Source organism: Daucus carota, chromosome 2 (assembly GCF_001625215.2).
Source record: "Daucus carota subsp. sativus chromosome 2, DH1 v3.0, whole genome shotgun sequence".
Taxonomy (NCBI): Eukaryota; Viridiplantae; Streptophyta; class Magnoliopsida; order Apiales; family Apiaceae; genus Daucus; species Daucus carota.
Window position 1 is genome coordinate 55071365 of NC_030382.2, and position 21632 is coordinate 55092996.

Genomic DNA, 21632 nt, shown 5'->3' on the forward strand with positions numbered 1-21632 from the left:
TAGTAAATATATCGATTCAAAAATATCGGGACGAAAAAATTGTATTATATTTAAATTCCAATAACAAAACTGATTTTTTGAATTCTAGAGTATATTACCTTTCGAATTCAATAAGAAAAAGAATTATATTATCTTTAGAATCTTTAATCTTTTTTTTTGATGTATAATTATATTTTTTTCATCCGAAATTTAAGAAAAATCAGAACACTGAATCGAACAATTCTAGAGCCACCCGCATCCTCCTTTATATATATATATATATATATATTGATTCCAAACTCTTTTCCCGATTGCATCATACCATAAGAAAAATTAAATCTTACAAAACGATATACAAGTAGAAGTCTAGAACAAATAACAAAGCTCATAGTTCACATACTCATAATTCATCGTCAATGGCTGCATCCTCCCCTCAGGTACAATCTTGTTCTACATTATCTTTATCATTTCAATTAAACACTATAATCTCAGATATATGTATATCTGTATGATTATGTTAGTCTGAGCTCTCTTTTTGGTAATTGTTGTTAAAGATTGGATTCTTAGTTCCTCTGAATGATAAACTAGAAGAAAACACTTCAAACCCTAGAATCCCAATTGTAAATGGGCCCAATATTGTGGGCCGTGATTCTGTTCCGGTTGCTGATAAAAGGCTCAGCCGGAAGCATCTTTCCGTTACTGCTTCTGCGGATGGCCGGGCCCATGTAATTGTGGTATGTTTAAGGTTGATGCACACAATGTGTTTGATGTTTGTTCTGTGTGAAGTTGAACGTGAATTGTGATGATGGGTTTTATTTGACGTGTTTGGTGTGCAGGAAGGGTCGAACCCGGTGGTGGTTAGATCAAATGATCAAAGGAAGAAGCTTTTGTCGAGGGAGAGTTGTGTGATTAAAGATGGCGATGTTATTGAGTTGATACCTGGGTATCACTTCTTTAGGTTTTGGGGTGTGAAAAATAGTGTGGCACCGATTAGTCAGAAAAGGGATTGTAGTGAAGGGAATAGAGTAGGTGAAGAAGATGAATCAGTTAGTCGGAAGAGGGCAAAACAGGTTTCTCAAGACGAAGCATTTGCCAGAAATTTGCAGGTTTCTTTCTATTAGGTGCAGCTCGATATGTTTCATAATACATTGAAGTAGATGCTTCTGTTTAATAGTTGAGAATGTTTTCATTGTGCATGCAAAGTGATTATATGATAACACTAATTCAATTGCTTCTTTCGCTATTGTTCAGGCTGAGCTTAACAATGGGAGCCCTGTGCATGGAAGATCTGCTGAGACTATCCGTTACTTCAGCCCTACTAATGATAAATTACCATCAACATTCCGTCTTATGAAAGTAAAAGGGCTCCCCCCCTGGGCAAATACAAATGCTGTTTCTATTAGTGATGTGATTCAGGTACTATCTTCATCCTCATCTGGTGCTATTCAAATGGATTGTATATGTCTCTTTATTCATTTCTGGTACTTGAATTGATTTGAGCAAATAATCATATGATTCATAACACTATTTTTAATTTTGACAAAAAAATTTGATATTGCCTGTTGCTAAACCACAAGGTTGTTCAGAATTCACTCGCAGTTTTGTTTTACCTGTTCATGTTTATTGGTATATTAGATTCTCAAGATTGGTTGAAGGCAGAGGCGGATTTACCTTGGGACCCCTGGGGTCCCATGCCCCCATAATAAAAAAATAACTAGTATAATTTTTGAATTTATATGCCGAGTTTGTGTTTATTTTACTCAGTATCCTTTAAATAATTACATAACTCTCAAAAACTAGAATAAAAAATTCCTAACTTTCATTCAAATATCATATAATACATCAAATTTTAGTTACTTAAGCGGTTAAAATAATTTATGATTCAAAATTGGCGGTATTTTTTATTTTTTGACCTTAAAATTTGATTAATTTTTAGTCTCTGTTTACATTTATTTTAAACCCGTCTTTCGATAATATCGTTATGTTATATTATGCCCCCGGATTAATATGTTTATAGATCCACCACTGGTTGAAGGTCTTTTGAACTTCATTGTAGGGAAATGTACAAGTTGCTATCCTTTCAAATTATATGGTAGACATCGACTGGTTGACTTCCGGTGAGTTCTATGATATAGTTTTAAGTCTTGTGCTGGTTATGGTATTTATTCCCGCTGCTGTTGTGACTAATAATTAATCAGTTATTCTTTTTAATTTAAAGAGTGTAATGTGTTGTTAGTATGTATAATCAGCTTTTTTTTCTCTGTCATTGATCATATTCGATAAATGCTGTGTTAAGATTAAATTATAAGGACTTTTCTGCACTTTCATAATCATTTTATAATCAGATGTGTCTTATTAAAATGTTTATTATCTAAAGTAATTTTATTTTAGTAAACTCAAGCAGATTTGGAATTTTAATTGGCTTTCACTTGCAACTATATTATCAAGTGGTTGTGTATTTCTAAAGATGTGGATCTGTTACTATAAATCCTGATATAGACATACAGTGATATTTTTCCTTTCATAATGTAGCTTGTACAACACTTAATAAAGTTCCTCATGTTCTGGTTGTGCATGGAGAGGGTGATGGTACATTGGAGTACATGAAGGTTTGCAGTAGCCTAAGATTTTTTATCTTGTGCTGTGGTTTATACACAAGTTTTAGCCTTGTTTGCTGATTATTTTATAGAGAAAGAAGTGTGCAAATTGGATTTTACACAAACCCCCATTACCGATTTCATATGGGACACACCATTCAAAAGCCATGTTTCTTGTTTATCCTCAAGGAGTAAGGATCGTTGTCCATACAGCAAACTTAATATATGTTGATTGGAATAACAAAAGCCAAGGGTTATGGATGCAAGATTTCCCATGGAAGAATTCTAATCCTCCAAATAAAGGATCTGGGTTTGAAAGTGACCTAGTTGATTATCTGACTGCATTGAAGGTACACACTACTAATGTACCATGGATTGTATTATCAGCTTCAATGTTATTTCTAAGGTTGTGTCCAGATTATGAAAAAGGAGCTATTTCCTAATAGCTTTTATTATAATGTTCATATCTCAAATCTGCAACGCATTGTACAATCTGCTTTATTCATAGGTGAAAACCAATTCATCTTATCTTGAAGGCCTAACTTAACAGATACCTCTCTTCTCTTGGTTGTAAGAGGTCTTGGTTTCTAACAAAAACCAAAGAAAATTAATCGTCTTGTGTTATACTATAATATTGCTTTCAATAGCGATCACCTATAGCGTCCTCACTGCAACATTTTTTGTTACAAAATGCTGCAACTATTATAATATATGGTCTCCAGGATTATTTACAATATTCTTCTCTATCTGTAATAAATTTTATATGACTATTTGCAGTTGCCAGAATTTTCTGTCAGCTTGCCAGGCCTTGGCAACTGTAATATCAATGCATCGTTTTTCAGGAGATTTGATTACAGCAGTGCAACGGTGATTTTCTAATTTATCTTTTTCTTATTTTTGTTTTCTTCAGTGTTCCCTTAATATATTCTACTTTAAAAAATCTGATGGATGATATGGATAGTTTGCTAAAGAACTTGGTTCCTTATTTCACACTCATCAAGCTAGATTTCCATTGAGCTGTCCTAAATTTCTTCAGCATTTTGACATGGATTATGATTCTATTTCCTGAAAACTGTATTGAAGTTGTTATTTTTAATAATACATTATTACAGGTCAGGTTGATTGCTTCTGTCCCTGGTTACCACTCAGGTTCCAGTTTGAAAAAGTGGGGGCATATGAAACTAAGGACTGTTCTGCAGGAAAGTATATTTGACCAGCAGTTTCGGAAGGCCCCTCTTGTTTATCAGGTATATTTGTTGAGTGCTTGAGTTATTGATATCCTAAATAGCATTTATAGAAGCGAACCCATGGATTATTGTAAATGTAGCCAACAAGCTAAATGGAAGTGAAGCCAAGATTTTGATATTGTTGCTTCATTTTGTAGGCTATGCCACCTCCGTATACCAATTTAATTAGACGGGTAATTGAAATGTGGAAGTGATGGATGGTAGGCTAGAGGATTATTATTAAGAAATATTGTTTGTCCACTCTATAATTTACTTAATGTAACTATATACAAGTGAGGAATTTGTGAAACCAACGCACCAAAAACTTATACAGCCAAAAATTATGGTAGAGGGTGTGAGGGGGAAAGAGCATGGTGCACCTTATACTGGTCCTTTCCTGGATTGTATGAATATTACAGATGGGTTCGTCCTTATAAATTTATTTCATCATATTCTTTTTTGCTTGTCACTTGTAAATATTATTATTAATATTGATGATATGGATAGTAGTTAGCCTTCAAGAAATCCCCCTTTGTATGTAATACTTGGCATTCTATAAAATATATATGTAACCTCATCAAAGTTATCATCTACCAGCTTGTGCTTATATGGAATTTTTAGATGCTGCATATTTCTTCAATATGTCATATGTAGCAAAGGAAGTTAATATTAAGGACCTGACTGTATCTTGCACAATAATTTTTTTGGGTTCTTTTCAAGCCTTCATAATCTGGCTGTATCGCAGTTCTCATCACTAGGTTCATTGGATGAGAAATGGATGACAGAACTAGCATCGTCTATGTCATCTGGCGTGTCAGAAGATCAACAGCCTTTAGGTCTGGGGCAGCCATTAATAATTTGGCCTTCTGTAGAAGATGTCAGATGTTCACTAGAGGTAGAATATCTCCGACCTCATACCTTGGTTTTTTAATTCTGTGTGTAGAAAACTGTCCAATGTGCCTTTCTTTGACAATATTAATTGTTCATGGTATATCTTTGTTAAATGTAGCAAACTTCATGCTCAGTGAAAGGTGGATTGTATATTCCATCCATGAGGTGGCCGGATTTTTATATATTTGTTTTATGATTATTCATAATTGGATATACACCATACTTGTTATATTCTGGCTAGAGGTAGGTTTCCATCCCCTATTTTAAATTCTACAAGTTGATCTCCATGACCCTTGAATTCTCATCTGTAGTCTTTCGGTACTATTCACGTAGATTAATTATTATCGAGTTCCTAACATTATCAAGCTTTCATTAATCATTTTAGAACATAATGTAATATAATGTTATCATTTATGTATTGGGCTCATTCTTATTGTGGCGGTACAGTTCAATTATTATATGTCTTCCATCGTCTCACTTATGTGTGTGTGTGCACGCATATAATTAAGCTTTAATGTTCATGTTCACAAGTCATTTGAATAGTGTAGCTTCTAATACCAATTACTGATTTCCAAATTCACTGGTGGGAAAAATTAATTACCATCGGGCCTAATCACATTGAGGGACAATATAGGGGTGTAAAGAACTACTGGTAGGAGAATAGAAAAAGAAAAGACACATATTTGAACTATACCTCATCGAATAGGAATTTTTCCTCTCTGGTATATGGTCATTGATTTGTATGGAAATTTCTGCTTTGCGAAGATTGAAGGCTGCTTGTTGTTTAGGGCTATGCAGCTGGAAATGCCATCCCAAGTCCACAAAAGAACGTTGAAAAAGAGTTTTTAAAGAAGTATTGGGCTAAATGGAAAGCACGCCACTCAGGTCGTTGGTATGGTTTCATACCTAAAGAATGTAATAAGATGATGTTTCTTGACGTAATTCGCTCATTTCAGTAGTATAACATTACATGTCTCGCATATACAGATAATATATTTCTAAGAAAAAGTGTGATTAACTTCTCCAGAATTGTGTATTACATGAACAATTCTATTAGCATTTTATTAGCAAGACGAGAAGGCTCGTCACTCTATGAATATCTGCTATGATATCTTGTAATAAAATCATTTCAATCCTCAAGACTTAAATGTATTTATTAATACATCCTTTGATTGCCAATTTGCCATAATCCTCGAAAAGTTTTCTAGGATATCTTCTTTTCATCGACTTGTAAATGAGACTAACAGGTAGTCTTTTGTTTCAGTCATGCAATGCCACATATAAAGACGTTTGCACGTTATAATGGCCAAGACCTTGCGTAAGATTCCTCACAGGCATGCTTTTTATTTTTATTCCAAAACTCAACCATTGGCTTTGTATTCCAACTATTCATGACCAAAACAGGTGGTTCCTTCTCACTTCATCAAACCTAAGCAAAGCTGCCTGGGGTGCACTACAGAAAAATAATTCTCAGTTAATGATTCGTTCTTATGAGGTATCCAACTTAAAATATTGTATAATGTAGGCAAGAGTTTTTCAGCTGTAGGGATATATTATTATTCAAATTCTTAAACAATCCCAGCTTGGAGTACTGTTTTTGCCTTCTAAACCACATGGGTGCAGCTTTTCTTGTACAGACAATGGAAATCAATCAGAGGTAACAAATTAACCTTTTTTCTTGATTTACATATATGAATTATGATTATCCTCATTTAGTTGGACAAAAAGTCTCATTTCTATAATCTATAGGGTAAATGTGAGATGGCTAATAATTCTGAGGCAGAGAGAACAAAACTGGTTACCTTGTCATGGGAAGGAAACAAGAATACAAAAATATCAGAAGTGATCACATTACCCGTGCCTTACGAACTCCCGCCACAACGATATTCTTCTGAAGGTTATATTTCCCTTTTGCTTAAAAAATCTTGTACTCCCATATATCTAAACGCTAGCATCATTTTCTTGTGTCTGTCCAGACATTCCGTGGTCATGGGACCGGCGATACAACAAGAAAGATGTGCATGGCCAAGTTTGGCCAAGACAAGTTCAACTCTACACCACTCAAGGCTAATAAGATGTCAGACTCCTTGTGTGTGAGTTCTTAGTTATTTGATTTCCTTACCATGACGTTATAAATGTTTATTGTACATATGTAAGACTTATCTATTCCTGGTTTAAAGATGAGTTCTTTCGGTGGGTTTTGGAAGAGTATTGTGCATAAATGTCTTCTGTGCAATAGAATTATCTCGACTATGATGAGCATGGCTATACTTATTTTTGAGGAATAAAGAAATTCCGGAAAAATAAAATCTAACATTCAAGTAATTTTTTTTAAATCAGGTGTTTTAACAGGTATTTAATATTCTCTATTTGCAGATTTAGGTCAAACGGGACGCTGTATGTTCTGGGACGGGTGTGAGGCTACAAGCCTACAACCTAAGGATTATGCTTTATACTTCATATTCGTTTCAATAAATTTAAACTATTATAATCATTTAACTTACCCGTTTTTAGTTTCTAGATTATTTCTATTAGAAATCAGTTTTCCCTGTTATGGGTTAGTATGATATGAGATTAAAGATTTAAAGTACTCCCTCCTCACTTTATGCGAACAGTTTACTTTTTGCACATATTTCAATGTATTTAATAAATATACTTTTATATAATATTTTTTCATAATATTTATTTTGTATAAACGTTTAAAGTTTAAATTTTTATAAAATAAAAATCACGATTTTTTTATTTACAAGTACCTCTTTTATATATCTAAATAAATGTGCAAAAAGTGGTAAAGTCATATAAATTAGGACGTATCATTTTTGATATAATTTGTTTGGTTGAAGGATGTAATGAATATTTTTGATTGAAATATTTTTGAATAATTTACTTTAACTTAAATTATTTTTGAGTTGTTGATTTAGTTTTCTTATATTCCCACCGTCTCATTTTATAAGACCTCATTTCTTTTTCGTATGTTCCAAAAAGAATGAATCATACATTTATAACATATATCACAACCACACATTCATATAATACACTTATTTTAACAGCCACTATCTCATTTTTGTGGCTCCCGTTAAGTCAAACTTTTAATTTCTTAAATACCGTACTAATCAAATAAGGTCACACACAATTTAGGATGGAGCGAGTAAAAAATATATATGTAATTTTATATAAATATAGATAAAATTAAAATAAGTTTTTTTATTCCTCGTAACTATTCTTAAAATCCACCCCTACTTGGGTAAATTCCATGATAACTTTTTCCTCGTGCGGAAGAGTTTGAAGCTTTAAGAAGTTTGATTAATAAAATCTCCTCAAATTTAAAATTATGTAAGATTATTTGTATTTCTTAATCTAATACTTAATCTTGTCAAACAAGGATGACGAATACAAATATATTCATTATTAATCTCGTCAAATAAGGATAATATTTTTAGAGGAATGAGAATGACTTCAAACCTATTTTCCTGTTATGAATCTCCTAGAAAAATATCATGGGGAGGGGGGCGGAATATCTGTCAAACAAATAAAATAATCAAAAGTAAAGGCGGGGTTACCAAGGCCACCCAAAACAAAACACCAATAATACACTGACCCCAAATTTATCCAATTATCCTTATTAAAAAATAGACTACGCCAATAATACAGCATAAAAATAAAAATATCAAAATAAATAAATCAACATCAGTATTCAGTGGTTACAAAAACGTAACCTAATACGTAACCGCAAACGTGTCCCAACTCATATCCGCTCTTTCCTTCACCGCCTCTATTTCTACGGATTCTTTTTTAGCTCTCTCTCCTATATAAACACCCCCCTCCCCTCGTCTCCTCACAATTCATTCTCTCCTCTCAACCCAACACAACAAATCTCTTTTCTCTTCAATTGCAAGGTAAATATCTCTCTCTCTCTGTCTCTCGCCTCTGCGTTATATATGCTATTTCTCTATTGATTAGATAGAAGCTATAGATGTTGGTTAAGATCTGTATTTGTTCGTCTGTTTGTTCGTATGTTTCGATCTCTTTTAGGTGATTTGTTCGTATCATTATGTATTAATCTTTACATGTACATACAGATCTGAATACATCGTCTTTGTTCATCTGATTGTGTATCTATCTGTAAGTTTATGTCAAGATCTGAACGCATCAATTCGTTCCTCTAATTTTGTAACAATATATACACAGATCTACATGATAATTTCGTTACATACTTATGGAAAATATATAGATCCTGATCTGTAATTTTGTTAGATGTTTAATTGATTCTTTTTTATTGTGTGTATTATGTATATGCGGATGATCTGGAATTTTGTTAGTTGCTGAATTGATAAAACGTGATGTTCAATTGATTCATCGTATAGGTTTTATTGCGTGTGTTATGTAAATACGGATGCGGATCTGGAAATTCGTTAGTTGTTGAATTGATAAAAATTGTTTTAATTTTGTGTTTATGTGATGTGCAGATGCAGATCTTTGTGAAAACTCTGACCGGAAAGACCATCACCTTGGAGGTGGAAAGTTCTGACACAATCGACAACGTCAAAGCCAAGATCCAGGACAAGGAAGGCATTCCTCCTGATCAGCAACGTCTTATTTTCGCTGGTAAGCAGCTCGAAGATGGCAGGACTCTGGCTGACTACAACATCCAGAAGGAGTCCACACTCCATCTTGTCCTCCGTCTCCGCGGGGGTATGCAGATCTTCGTTAAGACGTTGACCGGAAAGACGATCACTCTGGAAGTCGAGAGCTCAGACACAATTGACAATGTCAAGGCCAAGATTCAGGATAAGGAGGGCATTCCCCCGGACCAGCAGAGATTGATCTTTGCTGGAAAGCAGCTCGAGGACGGAAGGACTCTGGCTGATTACAATATTCAGAAGGAATCCACCCTTCACCTTGTGCTCCGTCTTCGTGGAGGGATGCAGATTTTCGTCAAGACCTTGACAGGAAAGACTATTACCCTTGAGGTTGAGAGCTCGGATACTATTGACAATGTGAAAGCTAAGATCCAGGATAAGGAAGGGATCCCACCAGACCAGCAGAGGCTCATCTTTGCTGGTAAGCAGCTTGAGGACGGAAGAACCCTAGCTGATTACAACATTCAGAAAGAATCAACACTCCATCTGGTCCTCCGTCTCCGTGGAGGGATGCAGATTTTTGTCAAGACCTTGACAGGCAAGACTATTACCCTGGAGGTTGAGAGCTCGGATACGATTGACAATGTGAAAGCTAAGATCCAGGACAAGGAAGGAATTCCCCCAGACCAGCAGAGGTTGATCTTCGCTGGTAAGCAACTGGAGGATGGCAGGACTCTTGCAGACTACAACATTCAGAAAGAGTCAACACTCCATCTGGTTCTCCGACTCCGTGGTGGTATGCAGATTTTTGTCAAGACCTTGACAGGAAAGACTATTACCCTTGAAGTTGAGAGTTCAGATACCATTGACAATGTCAAGGCCAAGATCCAAGACAAGGAAGGAATTCCCCCAGACCAACAGAGGTTGATCTTCGCTGGTAAGCAGTTGGAGGACGGCAGGACCCTTGCCGACTACAACATCCAGAAGGAGTCTACACTCCATCTTGTGTTGCGTCTTCGTGGTGGAATGCAGATCTTTGTCAAGACCCTGACTGGGAAGACAATCACCCTTGAAGTTGAGAGCTCTGACACTATTGACAACGTCAAAGCAAAAATTCAGGATAAGGAAGGCATCCCACCAGACCAGCAGCGTTTGATCTTTGCTGGAAAGCAGTTGGAGGATGGCAGGACCCTTGCAGACTACAATATCCAGAAGGAGTCTACCCTTCACCTTGTGTTGCGTCTCCGTGGTGGTATGCAGATTTTCGTGAAGACTCTGACCGGCAAGACTATAACCCTAGAGGTGGAGAGTTCAGATACCATTGACAATGTTAAGGCGAAGATCCAGGACAAGGAAGGAATTCCTCCAGATCAGCAGAGGTTGATCTTTGCTGGAAAGCAACTTGAGGATGGTAGGACTCTGGCTGATTATAATATCCAGAAGGAGTCCACCCTTCACTTGGTCTTGCGTCTCCGTGGTGGCAATTTCTGAGCAGTGTTCCTAGTTGGTGTCTGATGAATTTGTCCTTTTTTTATGAACTTTGTTTAAGCTCCTTGTGTGGGAAGAACAGTTACTGTGGTTATTCAAGTGTTGGTGAATAAACTTGTTTTTTAGTAATTTGCTTGTTGGTTTTCAAGTAATTGTTATGTTTTATATAACATTTATATATGCGTGTTGAAGATCCCTGATATATGTCTATGTTATGTCTAGATTGCAACAACCGGTTTAGATCTAAGTTCGAATAACGAAAATAGTGCTTAATGATTTTTCAGGTATTTGCTATGGTGATGATCAGAATATAAAAACATGCAACCTATTTTTGTTTCTTTAACTTGATAGTCTTTTGCATGTGTACTTAAAAATAAGTGTGATTATTTCTATAATTTATTTTAATCGTGATGGATTTTATAAGTTTGATTATCTCTATAATTTGAAATTAAAAAAGTGGTTATTTTCTTATGCAAGGCACCCTCATAAATGATTATAATATAATTATAGAACAGAAATGATTATAATGTAATTTTGAGGTAATTGCAGGTTGTATGTATACCTAAACTCCTCTGTATCATAGACCTCCGCTAAATACCGAAGAGCGATCAAAAGAATACCGCCGTTAGTTTGTCTAACGTTTATCTATACAAAAGGGCATGGGTGTTTTCGTAATATTATCATGTGCAACGGGCGGGGGCATCCGCATCACGATGATACAATGGACTAACGAGTAAGTAAAAATTGATAAATCTGAGTCTCTGATCTATTATTAATCGTTGAATGGGAGCCTTTTGAGTAACAAATAAAATAAAATAAAATAAAATTGAGAGACGAGAAAGATGATGCACCGGGCATGACGCTTAATGATCATATTAAATATTCTGTTATTTCGGTAAACTTGTCAACTAGCAGCAGTGTTCTAAAAATCCCCGATTTAATCGATTAATCCTCGATTAATCCCCTGCAAGGTCGGCCACCGATCCGATTTTTGAAATCCGATTAATCCTTATATATTTCTTAATCGAAGTATATATGATAAATTATTAAAATTATAATACTATATTACTTTAAATATGAATAATTATAGAGTTTATGAATATAGTAAATATATTAGTTACTAAATAGCTAATATAATAATAACTAAATATTAAATAATATTTTAATATTAAAATAAATCTGATTTTCACTCCGATTAATCCCTCCGATTAATCCCCGATTTCCGATTAATCCCTGAATCGGTAGCTCAGCCGATTAGGTCCGATTCTCGATTTCTGTAACACTGACTAGCAGCAGTTTCATAATTTTTTAAAAAATTAAAATTAGATTTATAATTCTCAAACATAAAAATTAATAATTATAATAGTATAAATTAGTCATAAAAAAGGCATCCGATTGAATGGAGCAGGCTGAATTAGCTATTGGTGCCAAATTGCCAATGTGCCATGGCTAGCTCAAATTGAGCTGCTCAATATATAACAACTCTGCACTACTCTGCAACCAAAGACTCGAATGGACCACGTACAGAATGAAAAGGAACAAGAATTTGCTAGCAATCGGCCTTGACCTTGACCACCTTAATTACAACTAAAACCATTCTCTCCCTTTGTTGCGATTAATACTTTTCTGCATACTTGTCTCATTCTTCAGTTTTTGGGACTGCCATTCAGATCCAGTATTCGTGGGCTACTAGTATTTCTTTTTCTCCAGTTGCTCGTAAACATTGACTAATAACTAATAACTAGTGGACTTTCATTTAACTTAATCACTATGTTTAACTAACTGCGTTGCTGCCTAGTGTCTCTGTGAGGCCATACCCGGTGCAGGCATCATCGGAGGTCCTCATGTACACATTTTTTCCCTTGTATTTGAAGGCATTTGGTTTATGATTAATAAACCGGGTTAATGAGAATCGGAGTCTCAAACCCATGTGTCGGTGTTTGAATTAGCAATTTCGTGATATGGAATGGGAACCCCAGTCCCACTTGGTCAGTACCTCCATAGGTGCATTATAAAAACCAGCTTATGTAAGATTAATCAGTCCAATCAAGATGAAGACTTGTATCTCTTCTATGCTATCACTTGCTTATTTTCTCTTCTTTATATTTCCAAATAAGGCTTCTTCTTATTCCAACTTCACGGAGTGCCTTGTAGCTGAGCATTTTCGGGATGTCACTACATATGATGTAGTATATACCCCTGTTAACACTTCATTCAATTCCCTACTACAATCCAGAATTCAAAATCTGCGATTCTTGTCGGCTTCCACACCTAAACCTCTAGCTATTGTTACCCCAAAAGACGAATCTCACCTGCAAATAGGCTATAGTTGTGCATATGAATTCAGCGTGCAGATTAGGATACGAGGAGGTGGTCATGACTCTGAGGGTCTTTCTTACACCTCAGCTGTCCCATTCGTAATATTTGATTTCATTTCCGCAGGATCGATGTTGATGCTGAAAATGGCTTTGCCTGGGTTCAACCTGGTGCAACTGTTTCCGAAGTGTACTACAGGATTGCTCAGAAGAACAGGACTATTGGCTTTCCAGGAAGTACATGGCCTAGTGTTGGCATGGGTGGATTCTTAAGTGGAGGAGGATATGGCAGTTTGATGCGTAAATATGGCCTGGGAGCTGACAATGTCGTCGATATCCAATTTATGAACAAAAATGGTAACATCTATATTGGCAGGAGTTCTATTGGCGAGGATCTGTTCTGGGCAATTAGAGGAGGAACAGCATCTAGCTATGGAGTTGTTTTGTCCTGGAAGATAAAATTAGTTCCTGTGCCGATCATTGTCACTGTTTTTTGAGGTCAAGAGGACTCTAGAACAAAATGCAACCCAACTTGTTCATAAATATCAAACATTTGCAGCAAAGACAGATAGAAATTTGTACATCAGAGCGAAAATCACTCCTGTAAACTTAACTCCAGAGGTTAGGAACAAAACTGTTCTTGTCTCTTTCCAGTCCTTGTTCCTTGGCCGAGCTAACAGACTACTAAAGATCATGCAAAAGGGATTTCCTGAGTTAGGCTTGACTAAAGAAGACTGCCATGAGATGAGTTGGATTAAATCTACTCTCTGGTTTGCAGGAGATGTTGGTTTTCCCAAAGGAGAGTCATTAAATTTGTTAATGAACAGAGACTTAGCTCCAAAGTTATATTTCAAGGCGAAGACAGACTATGTCGAGGAGCCTATCTCTGTGAAAGGCCTTGAAGGGATGTGGAAAAGGCTAATGCAGCAAGAGGAAGGAGCTGCAGAGTTGTTGATGATTCCATATGGTGGAAAAATGGATAAGTTTACGGAATCAGCTATTCCATTCCCACACAGAGCTGGGAACTTGTACATGTTATATCAAGGGGTTTACTGGAATGAGAATACAACAGTATCAATTCAAAAGAAAAGTTTGAAGTGGCTCAGAAGCTTGTCTAAATACTTAACTCCTCATGTTTCTAAGAATCCAAGACGTTCTTACGTTAACTTTAATGATCTTGACTTGGGAGTAAGCAATAAAAGCTATGAAGAAGCTAGCAGTTGGGGTACTAGATACTTCAAGAATAACTTCAAGAGGTTGGTTCAAGTGAAGAATGACATTGATCCCCAAGATATCTTCCACCATGAGCAAAGCATCCCTCTTTTTCCATCAATATCCTAAACAAGAGCAATTAACATGTGTTGATGTAGTTATGCTTTCCTAGGATGTACTGATTTCCATACCACTTGATTTCACATAATAAAGATCTGAAGCACGACATTACAGGTTCTCGCAAAGTAATAAGAACTGCCTTTACATTCAAATTTACAGAAATATCATCGTGGATTTACTGCATATGGAAATATTAGTGTTAACATTGATATGACAAGTACACGTGCAGTGAATCCCATCTGACAATGAAACTTAAGTTTAGACCTCCAGCTAAAGACTAATAAGGTTTGGAACAATCATCTCTTCCCAGAATTCAGCAACTAGCATAAAACCAACAATGTAGAGAGCCAACATCGCGGAACCACCTACACGTTGCTTTGTTTGTATAATTGGGTGTCAAGGACCTGCTTACCACACATGGCACAGACACCTGCAGAATTAAGCTACTTTAGAACATAGTCTAGAATAAGAAGTTATAGACTAGTAAAGCAGGACAAAACTGATGCAACTCATGCAAGACAAGCGTACTAAACATGTTCGACTTGGTTGTACAAAGTAAAACACTCTATGCAAATAGACTGTTTTACTGGATGTAATAGTTATTTGATTTATTTTAGTTGTTTTCTAGTAATTATTAAGTTAAAGAACAGGGTCTGCTGGTATGTAAAGCCTCGTAATTACCTTCTGAAAGGGTTAGTTATTATTAATAATTAGTGATATAACTGTTGTTTAATTAATATCCTTAATCTAGCTATTAGCTCATTCTTGAAATTAGCATAATAACTACCTTTGGTGTATGCACAAGTATGGCAGTATTTTCCATTTTGGTGCACCTGCTGCTTGCAGATAATGCATTTTGTTGTCCCATATGGCGTCCATCTGCAAAATTGTAACCTTATAGAGTAAATGCCAAAAATAAAATTGTAGAAGTAGTCTAGTAACCAAGATTTGTGAATAAATGGTACACTAAACAGGGCAACCACATTCGAGCATACATATGAAATCACATATCATCAGGTAAAAGTAACCATATTCCTTACAGAGTGCCATACGTGTTAGGTCCATGGTCAATGGCCAACCAATGTATCTCAACATGCAGCCATATCATTCTATAGAAACACAGTGATAATGAATAAAGAATATTGGTGAAATTGATAATAAAGGATATCTTAATTTTGCAACAATGTAATTGGTGCTTATTCTGAAATATGAGTAGCTCAAAAAGAAACTTACACTGCAGTTCCACCCTTGAAATTGGAATACTTAGTATTCATAGGAGGACACAAACTAGTACGACCTTCAACAATAGCAAAAGAAGAAAACATGATAAACTGAATAAAGAACACAATAGTTTAATCTACAAGACATCACTTGCAAGGATGTGAAACTGAACAATATGCGAAGCATGTGAATATCAAACATCCCAAAGGCCAAGAGTACATGTATATGTAAGCACCGAATATACTTGTGCATGAAACCAGAGGTTTTAGATGGGAACAAATGTATATTAATATATGGAACTTATATAGGGGCCGTTTGGATGAGCTTAAAATAAATGCTTCTTGCTTAAAATAAATAAGTGGAGTAAAAGTTAGAAGCAAGATAAGACTTATAAGTGATTAAAGTGTTTGGGAAATAAGTAGAAACCCTGAAACAAAAAGTAGCATTCCTAACTTTTTATAAGTGCTTCTTGACTTATTATACAAACGGTACGAATAAGTGCTCATAACTTATAATTCAGAAGCTGGACTTATAAGTCTTTACCAAACACCCACATAGTTCTTTACTTCTTAGGTCAGAACTTAAAATGTTTACTTAATAATCTGTACCAGAAAATGATACATTGTATATGATAAACAAGCATTACAAATTTTGGATCCTATATTTCAACTCCAAATTACAGAGATACTAATAGGAAACAGCTCAACTCTGTATCCTACCTTATATATGCACAACCTTGGACATTACTCAGAAACTTGCAGTTACTTAGATGACTTTGTTTCACAGTTGCCCACTGCCCAGGTCATACTCCACCACTATACAGTCCCTAATTCAGTAAGCATACATATTAGAATCATTGTAAATTGCATGACTCTTGAGTTCTGTAGTTTTTATGTTAAGAACATATTTGTTTCTAACACAATGTTTTACACACTTTTGGAAGCAGCATCAAACATGTTATACAGAATCAACCCAAATTTTAAAGATTATATAGCCAATTCATGACATCAATATAAGTCTAAGAATACAAGTTTCATAGTATTCTTTTAGTCCCTATTATCAATTGATCATTAAGTTCATAATTTTGCTCCCTATTTTCTCTTGACAATCATTAAGTTCAAACTAGCAAACATGTATTGGTGTAATCAGTTGACCTAGATTCCGATTTAATTTCTGCCTTCTGTACGATTTGTTAGCACTACCAAACATGTCACTCGGAACAAAGACATATCGTCAAGATTAAAAACATACAACATTAATTCACACAATTGAAAATTACATACTACATCAGTACATCACACATATATGTAAACTACAATAAGATGTACAAAAGATGCAGCATTCGTGAAATTTAAAAAGAAGAGGATACCTGTTTTTCTTGGAGAGCAGTTTGTTCTCATTGATCTTTCGCCCGCCTCCTTCGGTAGTATTGCTGGCACCGTCTTTCCACTTATCCGGCACGATCACCTTCCCCAGCTTCTTCTCACCTCATTTCAATTCACAAACCCTAATTCATCAAAATCCAACTCACACAATACATACCTACACACATTAACACACACACACACAATGAATCATACAAAATTACACACTTACACTTTTCGCAGACCATTGAAATCCCTGTCTTGATAACTCAAAGAGAAGCAATATCATATCAACACTATTTCACAACAACCAAAAATTTAAATCAATTTATATATGTTTCAGCATTGATTGAAAACAATTGCTCTTTCAAAATTCCTAATTAAACAAAAAAGGCACGTGCAAGTCACGTGAGAAGACTTTTCACAAATTGATTGGGGGGATGGCACTTCAATTAAACCCCACACGCAACCTCACTGTCTCTGCAAGCGTACAACAAACAACTAACCCCCTCCCTCTCTCTCTCTCCCCCTCATATCTCGCTGTAAGTCTCTCTCTCCCTCCCTATTTATATGCCTTTATCAATTGCTTTTTTGTGTAGATACAGATGTACACAAAAGTCATGTGCGCTTTGTTCAATATTCCTTTAAATTTTTATATCTGTTTCATATTGTTAATTCGTTAATTTCTGCTTATGGAACGAAATAGATTGATTTTTCGTGTTTAGTTGCGTAGGTTTTGTTTTGATTTTGTGTGTATATATGTGTAAATAGATGCTGATTTGTAATTGATGATTGCGTAATTTTGTTCAGTGAAGTAGGCTTGATCTTGTGTCTGCGCGTGTCCCGTTCTCTTCTCCAATTATAAACCCTAGAATTTATTTATATATTGTGTACACACGCAGTCGGAAATGGATGTTATTAAGTTGTGGAATGATAAGCAAGAAAGAGAGATGTATGAGAATTTTGCGGAGTTGTTTGCGATAATTAAAGCTACTGAAAAGCTTGAAAAAGCGTATGTCAGGGATGTTATTTCGTCCTCGGAGTATGAAGTTGAGTGCCAGAAATTGATTGCGCATTTTAAGACCTTATCGTCTACGCTTAAGTATGCGATTCCCAGTGTTGAGAAGTTTCACGAGACTTACAAATTGGACTGTCCTGCTGCGATAAATCGTTTGGTGGTTTCTGGCGTACCTGCTACAGTGGAGCACAGAGCGGCGGCTGCGATTTCATCTGCTGCTTCGGCTTCTGTTGTTGCAGAATGTGTACAGAATTTTATTACGGCTATGGATTCATTGAAGCTGAATATGGTGGCTGTTGATCAAGTTCATCCATTGTTGTCTGATTTGTCAGCTTCGCTTAACAAGCTGAATTTGTTGGGGCCTGATTTCGAGGGGAAGGTAAAGATGAAAGAGTGGATTGTGAGGCTGGCGAAGATGGGGGCAGCAGATGAGTTGACGGAGCAGCAGGCGCGGCAGCTTCACTTTGATTTGGAGTCGTCTTACAACTCTTTTATGGCGGCTTTGCCTTCTGCTGGGACTTAGTGTGATTCTGGTATGGTGTAAATAAGTGGTATATTCTAATGCCTGAATGTTATGTATCATTATGTCTTCGCTCATTAGTTCTTAACACACCAGTGTTTTGTTTGGAGATTCACTACTGATTTTGTAACTTAGGTATGTTTGAGTGGCTGAATTACTGGTTTTCAACTGACAGATGTAACTAGTATGAACAATGTATTTGTAGAATTGCAATCATATTTATTTTGCTTGATGATTTATTGAAGCTTCTACCTGTATAACATGAGATTAGGATGTCTCATTCCACACTTGTCCAAATATAGATGTCTTGTTCTGTAAATAAGTTTCTGTAAATAAGTTTTACAAGAATTTGATTGCACCCGGGTTACTTGCATACCATCACCTGTTCTCTACTTTGATATTCACTCTACAACTTAGCTGAGATGGATGCTTAGAATTTTTTTAGTTAGATAGTATTCTTTGTAGGGTTGCTCTTCTATATAATGGGATAGATTGACAGGGGCAGGCTTATAAATAGAGGAGGGATAATGGATCTTCAGTGTTGATGATAATTTGATAACAAACCTTCTATATATATCAAATCCAACATTTGTTTTATGAATCAGTATATTTCTAGACATGTAGATCTCCTCAGTAGACTTAGATATAATGCTCAAGTGCTTAAGACATTCATGGGCACATAGTCAATTGACCTTAAATTCAATTTTTAAGCATCCTCATATACATGTCAAGAGGATTGGAAATCATCTTCCTCAGTTGGCATTGCTTACTTGGATTCAGGTTTATGATCTTTCAGTTAGATGATTATATTCTACTTTACCATGAACTCAATCACACTTCAGCTTTTCATAGCAATGACCATGTAGTCGACTATAAAATCCCTGTGTGACGATGCATATTTATGTAGTGTGGAGTGTGAACTGCCAAAAGGTGATCTCCATAAACTCCTTTACTTGGGTTCGTACTTCTTTTTCCAGGGCAGGCATCACTTTCTGGTATGTATTCATAGTTATGTACAGTTTTTTGCCGGTCACATTATCAACAACATCACAACGGCATACAAGGTTCTCATAGAAGCCTATGAAAAATCCTTGATGAACAGTTTAGGTGAAGTTTTGTTGTTTTGCCTGTGTGAAAAGACAGTCAGCTGTACAGCTAAGTTAGTACATCACCATTGCTCAGCTGGCCTTTGTTTTGTCTTCTATCTTCGAAATACTTGACTAGTTCAATGAAGAAACGTGAGGTAATATTATTGTATAAGGTACTATTGCCTACATATCAACTTCTAATATAGTGCTCTCCAGAATGCCCTCCAACTGGTACACAATTTTATCTATTGAGAACTTGGTGTGGTGCAGATGCAGTTGATACTTCTCTAATTTCATCTACAGAGGATCTTTCTCTAATTCTTTTGAGAACTCGATTTTTTGAAATATTTTCTAGCCTTGTATATGGTGTTTGTAGAGTAATAAGGAACATCGTGGAGATATTATTCTGATTTTTTGATAGGCATTATGCATGACGCTCTGTGATCTACAACGCTTTGAGATTGATTGCTATCTGCTGAGCCCTCTACAGGTTTCAAGGTAGGTGTTGGTAGGGATTGCCTGGATTTAAAATACCAGCGTCACGTGTTATTATAGTGGATCAATAATACAGGGGCAATATATCTGAACCAGAATTACAAAATACAGGGGCATTATTATCCGAACCAAAATCATACTATAGCGGACCGACTCTCAAGGTCACACCAGTTTGTCGATATTGTTTTGTAATCGGTTATTACTCATGCAAACACAATGCTTATTCGGTGCCATAGAAGCTCACATGGTTACATTGTACACAAAGGGCCGTTACTGTCTTTAACAGGCTTTTTAAATAAAATTTCAAAAGTTTTTCAAATAAATTTATAATTTTAAACTAAAAAAATATGATTAGTGCTGATACTCTTTAAAGACTTAGGAGTTTCTTCCCTCTTTCCTCAATTTTAAAGAGTATTTAGGTGCTCATAATTTATTAATTTAAAGTCTTCTCATATTTTTTATGTATTAACTAGTTAGAAGTTACAATTATATTATTTTATATATTGTGTTTGGTTGGGGTGAATTGAATGAACTGAGTAGTAAAAGTAAATAATAGAAGTCATGAGGGAAGACTTTGAAACAAATGAGTCCGGTAGGGGTAAATGGAATGGAACGGAATGGATGAAAATAAAGAAAATAATAGAATTTAGGAGGGAAGACTTTTAAAAAAAAGCGAATCAAATTTTGTAAGAAATATATAAATAAATAAATGCTCATATATTCTAAAATTGAGAAAATCTTTTTTATTTACCTTTTCTTTTCAAGTTTTGCATTGTATCATTGTATGCATGATAGATGAGACATTTTTATGCGTGTTACAGTATAAAGTATTATATTTTCATTAGAAAAAACTAATAATATTTGTGCTAATTCACTAAAATTATTATTTTTATATAAAATAAGAGCTATTCATTTTTTGCTTCCAAAATATTGGTTTGATTTGCTTCTATATTAACCTTTTCTTTTGTCATGTACTCCCTCCGTCTCTAAATACTTTTCCTGTTTGTACTTTTCACGTTTGCCAACATGTACTTTTGATCGTTAATATCTTTCATTTCGTAGTAGCATTAAATATAAAAACTTCATCTTATTAAAGTACTTGTGAATACGAATCTAACAAGATCACTCATGACTATATTTAGTTTTATAGATTAGATGTAAATTAGTAATTTGTCTCATGTTATGAACAGTACCGACATCACAAATAAGAAAAGGAAAAAGAAACGGAGGGAGTATTAACTTTAATTAAACAAACATTAGTGATCATCATTAGACGAAAAAAAATGACAAGCTACAACCATTAACAAAGTTGTAAACATACCTTTATGATAAAAAAACTTTAAATCAATACTTAATTTTTATGAAACCAGACCAAATATGTATGACAAAAAAATCAGGAATAAAGCTACAACTACTATGACAAAAAAGAATACACACCAAAAGAGACAACAGAAAACAGACCAAAAGAGTAAAAAAATTTACTACTACAACACGAAATTTACCGCTGCTTTTGTTTTA

The 21632-nt window shown here is 35.2% G+C and overlaps 5 protein-coding genes across 14 annotated transcripts; 4 read left to right on the forward strand and 1 right to left on the reverse strand.

The window, feature by feature from the left end:
* The first annotated feature begins 277 nt into the window (after positions 1-277).
* Positions 278-7283, forward strand: LOC108205801 (tyrosyl-DNA phosphodiesterase 1). 3 transcript variants are annotated; one of them, XM_017375875.2, is made up of 17 exons: positions 278-416; positions 534-713; positions 816-1085; positions 1231-1395; positions 2036-2096; positions 2512-2588; positions 2669-2926; positions 3354-3443; positions 3689-3823; positions 4548-4697; positions 5482-5585; positions 5958-6011; positions 6098-6188; positions 6276-6350; positions 6443-6590; positions 6670-6786; positions 7070-7283. In XM_017375875.2, exons 1-16 carry the CDS (start codon positions 396-398, stop codon positions 6762-6764), a joined length of 1974 nt encoding a protein of 657 aa, XP_017231364.1. In that variant the 5' UTR covers positions 278-395; the 3' UTR covers positions 6765-6786; positions 7070-7283. The 3 variants fall into 3 exon arrangements, with proteins under 3 accessions (XP_017231364.1, XP_017231365.1, XP_063944384.1); XM_017375876.2 differs by having other exon boundaries at positions 6670-6770; XM_064088314.1 differs by lacking the exon at positions 7070-7283 and having other exon boundaries at positions 6670-6899.
* A 1147-nt stretch (positions 7284-8430) lies between these two features.
* On the forward strand, positions 8431-10890 carry LOC108209349 (polyubiquitin-like). The gene is made up of 2 exons (XM_017380200.2): positions 8431-8589; positions 9160-10890. The coding sequence occupies exon 2, from the start codon at positions 9160-9162 to the stop codon at positions 10762-10764; it is 1605 nt and encodes a 534-aa protein (XP_017235689.1). The 5' UTR covers positions 8431-8589; the 3' UTR covers positions 10765-10890.
* Positions 10891-13769: 2879 nt separating this feature from the next.
* Positions 13770-14417, forward strand: LOC108207811 (berberine bridge enzyme-like 28). Its single transcript, XM_017378242.1, has one exon. It carries the CDS (start codon positions 13770-13772, stop codon positions 14415-14417), a length of 648 nt encoding a protein of 215 aa, XP_017233731.1.
* A 50-nt stretch (positions 14418-14467) lies between these two features.
* LOC108209644 (uncharacterized) lies at positions 14468-17379 on the reverse strand. Of its 7 annotated transcripts, none has more exons than XM_017380657.2 (6): positions 17226-17343; positions 16999-17136; positions 15642-15705; positions 15449-15517; positions 15196-15287; positions 14468-14838 (listed from the first exon to the last, which is right to left on the reverse strand). In XM_017380657.2, the coding sequence occupies exons 2-6, from the start codon at positions 17027-17029 to the stop codon at positions 14774-14776; spliced, it is 321 nt and encodes a 106-aa protein (XP_017236146.1). In that variant the 5' UTR covers positions 17030-17136; positions 17226-17343; the 3' UTR covers positions 14468-14773. The 7 variants fall into 7 exon arrangements, with proteins under 7 accessions (XP_017236146.1, XP_063944388.1, XP_063944387.1 ...); XM_064088318.1 differs by lacking the exon at positions 17226-17343 and adding an exon at positions 16349-16455 and having other exon boundaries at positions 15461-15517; positions 16999-17219; XM_064088317.1 differs by lacking the exon at positions 17226-17343 and adding an exon at positions 16349-16455 and having other exon boundaries at positions 16999-17219.
* Positions 17380-17400: 21 nt separating this feature from the next.
* LOC108209643 (vacuolar protein sorting-associated protein 28 homolog 1) lies at positions 17401-18770 on the forward strand. Of its 2 annotated transcripts, none has more exons than XM_017380654.2 (2): positions 17401-17535; positions 17804-18770. In XM_017380654.2, exon 2 carries the CDS (start codon positions 17902-17904, stop codon positions 18532-18534), a length of 633 nt encoding a protein of 210 aa, XP_017236143.1. In that variant the 5' UTR covers positions 17401-17535; positions 17804-17901; the 3' UTR covers positions 18535-18770. The 2 variants fall into 2 exon arrangements, with proteins under 2 accessions (XP_017236143.1, XP_017236142.1); XM_017380653.2 differs by having other exon boundaries at positions 17404-17535; positions 17896-18770.
* The last annotated feature ends 2862 nt before the right edge of the window (positions 18771-21632 follow it).